At 41.0% G+C, this 8291-nt stretch overlaps 1 protein-coding gene across 1 annotated transcript in view; it reads right to left on the bottom strand.

The window, feature by feature from the left end:
- acacb (acetyl-CoA carboxylase beta) overlaps positions 1 to 5005 on the bottom strand; it is a 29139-nt gene extending 24134 nt beyond the window's left edge. Inside the window, exon 1 of the mRNA XM_030791614.1 lies at positions 4920 to 5005. Coding sequence (XP_030647474.1) covers positions 4920 to 4990 — 71 coding nt within the window. The 5' untranslated portion in view covers positions 4991 to 5005. The remainder of the gene's footprint in view (positions 1 to 4919) is intronic.
- Between the last annotated feature and the right edge of the window lie 3286 nt (positions 5006 to 8291).

The following is an 8291-nucleotide window of genomic DNA, read 5'->3' as shown; positions in this document are numbered from 1 at the left end:
CCTACATTCTAGTTTTCTTCCATGATCAGAACAAACCACCCATATCTCCAAAACAAGACCATAAATGCAAAAGACAAAAAAAGAATAGCATTTTTTATTGCTACCAAGAGGAAAAGATACCAATATCACAGTTCCCATGTTTTTGGGTTTTTTTTCATTCCAACCTAATTACTGATCAACATCCTGCAACCTGTGGAACATGTAGCAGTTCAAACACAAGGCAACAAGTGAAGTGTCAAAACACTGCAGAAGCACATGGTTTTACCTGAGCCAAAAGTTTGCCAATAACGTTACCAGCAATGTGCAATCCACACACACAAACACACGTTACCAGAGCAGCTCAGTCACTAAAATACAAAATGTACGAGCCATGGAAATAGCCAAAACGCATGGATCTTCATCAGAAATTCATCTCAGGTCTTTAACAGTAGAAAACCTGTCTGTAACCGACAGAACTGATCTCAAATCAGTGAAAGCAAAACACACGACACAACCTTAACAGTTACGAGAGCGCAAATCTTTGTGTTTCTTGTGTGTGTACAAAGCCACGCGCTCCAGGAATCTAAAGAAAATGTTTGCTTACCGGCTGGATCCCGTCTGCGCCTTCCACCTGAGAGTCTGAGGGTGTTCATGCACTGTGAGAACGCACACGAGGAAAATCCACCAATCGCAGTTTAATATGTTATCAAGTTGAGAGGCGAGACTCAGAACTAACCCCTTCGGTGAACTTTTAACTTCCTTGGCAGCTTAATGTCTCCATACGAGATGACAGGCTGCAGACAGTCGTCGGTTTTTTGCTATCAGTGTTGCACGCTGACACACTGAAACTTTTTATGACAGTTGCTGCTTTAAACTGGAACTTTCTGTGATCGGCTGGCCAGACAATCCCATGGACGTTTTTTTTTTTTATCACCACGAGTGTGGTGACAATTGCTGTCTTTAATTTGTTGACATCTCAATTTATTCGTATTCCAGCTGACACAAGATACGCTATTATGTGTTAGCCGGAATGCCAACAAATGACATGGCTATGACTCATCAGTGTAAATAACACAAGCTCTTTTTTAGTAGCCAATAGATTACATACGGTTTTGGATGATGCCAAAGGTCAACTTTATGATGGTAGGTTTAACATGTAAATCTAATGCAAATGTCAAAGCCATGTGTTTGTGACTCCTCTTCAAACAACATGTAAAGCTATGTGGTGTACAATAAAAACAGTGACTACTGAAAAACATAAGCTGTTCTATGAATGAGGGTGCATGTGTTATGACCTCGGCGTGACCAAGCAGCTGAACGCAGGGGGAAAGCATTTGTTTAAACAGCTGATTGACATCTCCTCTACCTCACTGTCAAGAACCAAACATGTACATACAAAAATTACAGTCGAAGTCTTCAGACTATCTCTATTACGGTCACTGCACAAAATGTTACCGGGTAAAGTTTTAGGTTCTTCTGTTATACAACAAAATAATTACTGTTGCGCTGGATGGACTTTGGACAGAATGATGAACAGAGTCCAAAGGTCATAATCTGCGAAACGCACGAAAAAATGTTACATTTCTTGAACACACACCCATGACTAGGTAAGAGATTAAACTTTAAGATCAGCTGGAATGACGATGTTCTCTCAATATATTCCGTGTGCATTGCTTATTCCAGAGAAATCAGCTGACAACAGTAGTGTACACCACTATTTGTGCATATTTGTGCCCATATGTGATTTAATTTACTGAAATGAAATAAAATCAACTGGATACTCTTAAACACGACCAAAGGTGTATATCTTTTCTGTTGCTTTACAAAATGTTACTTAAAGCAATCTAAAATACAAAACCTAAAATAAGAATAATCCATCTTTAGTACAGATAGACTTACTAGATACCAAAAACCAAGGACAGTGATAGAGATGTCTTTCCAGGATCTCATGTCCTTGTTCTATACCCATGAGTAACAAAAATGCCTTTATTTCATGATAAACAGTTACTAAAAATAAAGTGTAATCATGTGAGGGAAACTCCAGCTTCGGATACAAAGTTCTCCCGAATGTTAGAGCGTTTCCAGGAAGGACCTCATACGAGATAAATTCTTCACCAAAAATGGGAAAAAAAGGAAAACAGTCACTCCCTAGCACGGGACTCTAACAGATCAGGGTTCTGGAAGTTCGCCAAGTCCTGAGAAATACATGCACACATCGCCTGGATAACGTTACACAACTCGTGCTTCGACCATGCAAACAGACTTCATTGTTACTTATAGATTAGAATCAGCTGTGCTCTGCACAGACTCCTGCTACTACAAAACTTCAGAGCTGCACACTAAAATTGAAGATCTAATGCAAACCCCCCCCCCCCCCTCCCTTTACGACTGCTGTTATAGAGAAACATAGGAACAAAAAAAAAACCCCGTTTTGGCTTCCTGCATTTTAACTGTGTAATTTCCTTGACATATGGTCTGCTCCTCATTCCATACAAGACAACTCGAGAACACAGGAGCGAAGACAAAGAAGCAGAGAAAACCGTTTTACTTGGCACAAACCTCATGAGGTACTGAAACCAGTTGTGTACTTGCTCTCCATCTGCATCCATGGCAGAGAATCGGAGGTGAAAGCTTTAGAAGAAAAACAATGTGACCTCGAGTTTAGATCCGCCCAATCTCCCTCTTCCTCTCTTTAGTGTCCCCGCCCACCTCCCCTCTCCCCACCAATCATAACACTCCAAAACTTTGACACCAACATACACGTTTTACATTTTCAACACTCAAAACACCAACTTCACTACATTTTATATCAGGGCTGAGCATCAACAAACCATGTAACGCAACACTCCATGAAAGCAGCCCCTTTAGAACTTGACACTTAGAAAAATCTCTGCTTTGGAGATAATATCAGAAGGAGATGAAGTTGTCAGGGAGATGTAAGGTTACATTCTGAGACAAGATATCCATGCATTTGTTCAAACTTGTTGGGGAACCGTGCCTATACGTTAAGTCAGCAAATGAGCTTTTGCTTTGCTGGCTGTGGATTTTGGAACGTCATAGAAACCACAGTCATTTCCAAACTTTGAGAGAGGCCAAAACAAAGCTTCAAACTGAACAGAACAGACCTACTCAAGATCACTGCTACACACATAAAAACTGCAGGGACTAAGTGTTGAAGCCCAGTGCTAGTGAACAACCATGGAGAAAAAATCCACAGCTACATCATCAAAAATATATGACTGTTTAGGCTAAGGAAAAAAATAAATAAAGCCAGTGGTGAAGATTGAAGACTGAAATCTGCAACTTAAATTAAGGCAGGCAAACATCATACTGGTGTCAGAGCTGCTGTTATACCTGTCATGCAAAGGAAATGCAAAAAAATGAGAGACATTAAACTTTAAACTAAACTTTAGTCAAAATTAAACCCACCCCCCACCACTCCCCACCTTTCGGCCTGTTGAGCTCCAGCTCCATGACGACGCAAAGTAGGCAGGTAAAGAGACGGAGAAAGTTGAGTGCGTCTAGCAAAGAGTTGTTAACATTTATCCTTCAGAACTGAGGCAATCCAGGCGACTAATAGCAAGTCAAGTGGGTGACTGGGGTACAGGGCCAAACGATCCAAAACGTTTCCACTGGTCTTGCAACCAGCTATTGGCAGAATCTATTCTGAACCAGCATCTCAGTCAAAGCAAAGTCACATCGTTGCCACGCATCCAAGTTCCATTCCACGTCCGATTCTGAGGCATAAGTGACACTTGCCAAACTTAAAACTCGAACATTCCGTTATTCTCCCGCGTTCTTATTGTGCCTTTGACTGTCAAAGTCAGAATGCAGCTCGTTCCATTAATAGAGCAAGGATGCATGGCACGCAAGAATAACACACCAGGTTGTCAGAGTGAAGCGGTCATGTGATCGCTGGCTGTGTTTATAATGACCGTTTGATCATAACAAATAACACGATGACCTCCATTTTACTACGGCCACAAAAAAACAAAACAAAACAAAACAAAAACTGGAGCAGAGTGCAAAATCAGTTTAAAATAGCATCTACAATACATAGATTAATCAAATATGAATCTTAAAGGCTTTGAAACTAGGGACTACTTCGTACGTGTGTATTTTTATTTAATTTGTCAAGGGCTGAAATATTACAGTACAGAATTATTCCCAGTGTTTTTCAAGCAATATGAAAATGTATCTTTTCTCTGTTCTGAGTTTAGTGTCTTTTGAGTTTTTCTCACTCTTTTAAAATGGGACAACAGCGACCTCTACTGACGCACTAAAAGTAATCTCAACTCAAAATAAACTTGAGGTCATTTTTCCGCGTCACGGGTCCGTCACAAACCGTAATGTCCGCGTACCTCATTGTTCTCATTTGCTTGAACGAGTCTTTTTTTAACCTCAAAACCGAAATAAAGAAATAGTTCAACTATAAATGAGAGTGTCTATAATTATTACAGTTTAATAATTACCATGTTATTACCCTTCAATCCTGACTGAGAAAATATCTGTGCCAAACAACCAAGGCATCAGCAAACAAAAACAGAAGTCCGTTCCCTACCTACAGAAAACTGCATTATAAAGAAAAGGCCACTTATTGAGGAGCTTGAAACCTTAAGTCTGTACATGGGTCATACAGGAATGATGCAACACCACAGAAGATTCATTTGGTCACACAGGTCATGTGTCAAAGGTCATCCATTGCCAAAAAACAAACATGATATATGTCCAAAACACAGATTGTCCCTAAGCATTTCTGCAAACTCGTCCATGCCTATTTGAGAGGACAGGGTTGTCATAAACATTATTTCACTGGTAGCTGGAGGAACTCTCTGCCATATTACTTCCACCCGTTCAGTCCTTTCAAATCCCTCCCCATTATAAGTGACAGCTAAAACAAGGCAAGGGAATCATTTGGGAATGGAAAACACATATCTCACCTCATGCTGGTTGTGGAAGGTTCATGAGTGACCGCTAGCACGGATTCCTGGGAAGCAGAGGGTCCCACCATGGGAGGCCCTGAAGAACCAGTTGGGGGTTTGGCAACCAAGCCCAAGCCCAAGGGTTCATCATCCGAAGAGTTGTCTTCAGACGCACCCAAGATGAACTTAAGTTTCTCCCTGGCCTCTGGACCGCCACCGAGCCTGGGTCGGATGCCTCCTGACAGGGCGGTGTTTGTGGACGGTGGGGTCGGGGGTTCTGAGACGGCTCCTCCACAGGCTCCTGCTTTGGAGGATGAACCTTCAGAAGGATCCTGTTTACCCTGTAGGGGATTCTCTTTGCTGTTTTCTGAGGTAGACTCTGGTTTAGAGACCATGGTTGAGGAATGATCAGGAGTGCAGTTCTGAGCGGGGTTTTGCAGTTCCCTCTCCATCCTGAAGAACACAGAGATAAGCTGTCTCTCCGCTTCACCCCGACAGGTCAGCTTGATCTCAAAGATCTTCCAAAGTAACAACAGTAACAAAAATAAACAAGACACTGTGGGGAGCATTCATGGATGCTTCCAGGAGTCTGCAGACCCCTAGAAAGTAAGAAAGACAAACAAAAACAAAAACAAAAAGGGAAATTAGAAATTGTACACTGCAAACTAACAAGCGAAATGAATAAGAGAATGTATACTGCGTTTTTTTTTTTTTCAGGTTTACTTGGGCCAAAACAATTCACAATTATTGAAATATCAGCATGCAGGAAACATAATGTTAAGATCAATCATCTTCCCTCTCTTAATTATCTCCAACAGAAAAAATGACCATCATTGTCAGCAATTCAAAGCAGGCGCCGTAAAACATCAACTCGGTGAAGGTGGTATGCCTATCTTGGGGAAGGGGGGGGTGGGTCATGTAGTTCAAGAAATTATCTGCTGGAAAACAACGCGTAAAAATGGCTTATGATTATTTCCCCGGTGTTGTAACCGACTTTATAACGTCTAGCAGGAGTACAGAGTATTGACAAATTTCGCGTAATAACAACACTCTGTTTCACTCACAGCACGTTCTCGATCTGTTTACATTTGACTCAACAAGAATAACTCTTTTGCGAGTGCAGACACGAGGAATAACGCGCCCATACCCGGCGAAACTTTATACTTAGCACGTTCATACGCTACAAAGTGCAAAAGAGTGTAAAACTATACTTTCCTAACATTCTTGAAAAAAAAAACATTAGAACTGTCAGTGGATTAAACTGTTAGTAAATAAATGAAAAGACCAAACCTCAGATTTGGCACTGGAGATCTGGAAGCAAGGCTGGACAGGAATGCGTACACTGAGTGTCGTACACATGAGCAGTGAGAGTTTGCCCCCGCGGCACTGGCCAGTAAGCAGTGCCTGGGAGCTGACACTTAGGTAAAGAAGGTTGAGGCTTGTCTCCTCAACCGATTCTGTGTCCTTGTGCCATATGGGGGAAGGGTCGAATTGTTAGCTGGGGAGGGGCAGAAGAGACGCAATTTGACCCGACAAACAGCTACCGTGGGTACATCAAAAGGTCAATATAGTACTACTACTAGTGTGAGAAAATTTGTGAAATCTTGCCCACATCAAACAAATTGTCCCCATGTATGACTCGTCGGTAGTTTACGGTGGAACGAGCGTTAAAAAGGTGCACCAAAGCAGAGCCTTGTCGAGCGAAATGGTCAGCCTTTCAAAAGCTTCGTCACTCTCCCGGATGAAATGAGCTACTATTATGCTGCCTCTTTGAAGAGGAGTGCAATTGAAAGTTGAAACGACATGCTGGTAAAGACAGTGAAATTGTCGCACATGCCGTACAAATCTTTTAATATAAAACTGGAACGTGCTAACGGCATTTGTAAGTTAGTCCGAAGCATTTATGTTGCCCAACATTTAATCACAGCTGTTTCAACAGTTGTAATTACAGCTGCAGAGCCACAGGATCCATACCTGCTAATAAATACATCACGAAAGAGAATACGGTTTCATTTCTCATTTTAACTCAAACGTATGATCTAAACACCCTGGAAGTGACCGAGATGTTTTAACAACATCCGCTACATAGGCTACTCGCACAATCCGTTATACTCTCTCGGCGGTTATAAATGGCATAGTCCGCCACAGGCTACGATTAGATTTGCAGTGGCACTCTCACATTTAATAATCATTTCTAAAATGCACGATAAAAATAAACAGCTCCAATGAAGTTTTCACTGTCACTGGCCATTGGAGCGAGCGTGATTCGTTTTAGAAACAAGACCAAAGGTGAGCAATAGCAAACCAGTTCTTCGTACACACAAGCATGTGGACTCAGATCATCCCTTTAAAGTGATCCCGAGAACAGAACATGTTTGTTCCACTGTGGGGGAGCTGATGTCTCTTAGATTCATTGTTCACCCAGAGATAGCTTCTCAGATCTGTTTATGGGTAAAATGTTCAACTTCTTGTTTTGTATTAGAGCGCTGTCATTGCCATGCAACTTGAATGTTTACATGAACTTAAGTGTTACACGTGCAATAGGCCTTAGAATGCACACCTGCGTTTCACTAATACCGGTATGTTTTTTGTTGCTTTTTTGGTTTGGTTTTAGCAAAAAGTATTGGTGTATCATTGCATCACTACCAGGCAACATTCCGTGACGTAATTGTTTAATTTTGTCAACACAACTCCTATATCATTAGTTGTAAAATCACGTTTTGTTTTGTTTGAAACATTTCCATTGCAAATGTTTAGTTAGTATGTATTACTAGTTAGTTATTAGTTTAGAAATTATTACTTTAGAACAAAGAGAAAAAATATATTAACTGAATAAAACTACAAGGTACTCACTTTTTTCCATAGATAATTCAACTCACAATTTAACGAAAAACTTCGCAAGTGTAAAATAAAAAAAAAAAAAATATTCTGACTGAAATGACAACATTCGGCTCAATGCTTTCAGATGTGTGTAAACAGCCAACACTGGTTTTTCTCTACCGCTCACTACCTTAAAAGGAAGAACCGCCCACTTCAGGCGGAGTAAACAGATGAGCCATACCGAAGCCGTGTTTTCCTCTCGCGTCAGCTTGGACAAAACGCGCCAAATTCTGACTGCCTGCGGGAAGCACGTATTTGTTACTCCTCACAAATCAACAAAGGGTCATTTTAAGTGGACATTTCCACATTTTTATAGTTAGGATAACATTTGCGTTTACAAACAGTTTAAGAGAGGGTTTATAATAACTATGGTCTTCAGTGCACGAAGAATGAAAGTTTAACATCGCTAAGACTACGACTGACGATTTAGGCTAGGTGATAGTGATGTTAGCTAGCTCGAACCTTATACAAGTTAGCCAGCTGTTAAATCCTATTCGCATGCATCTAAGC

The sequence above is a fragment of the Chanos chanos genome, chromosome 14, assembly GCF_902362185.1.
Source record: "Chanos chanos chromosome 14, fChaCha1.1, whole genome shotgun sequence".
Classification (NCBI taxonomy): domain Eukaryota; kingdom Metazoa; phylum Chordata; class Actinopteri; order Gonorynchiformes; family Chanidae; genus Chanos; species Chanos chanos.
The sequence above is the reverse complement of the archived record's forward strand: the minus strand, read 5'-3'. Positions and strand labels throughout refer to the sequence as shown.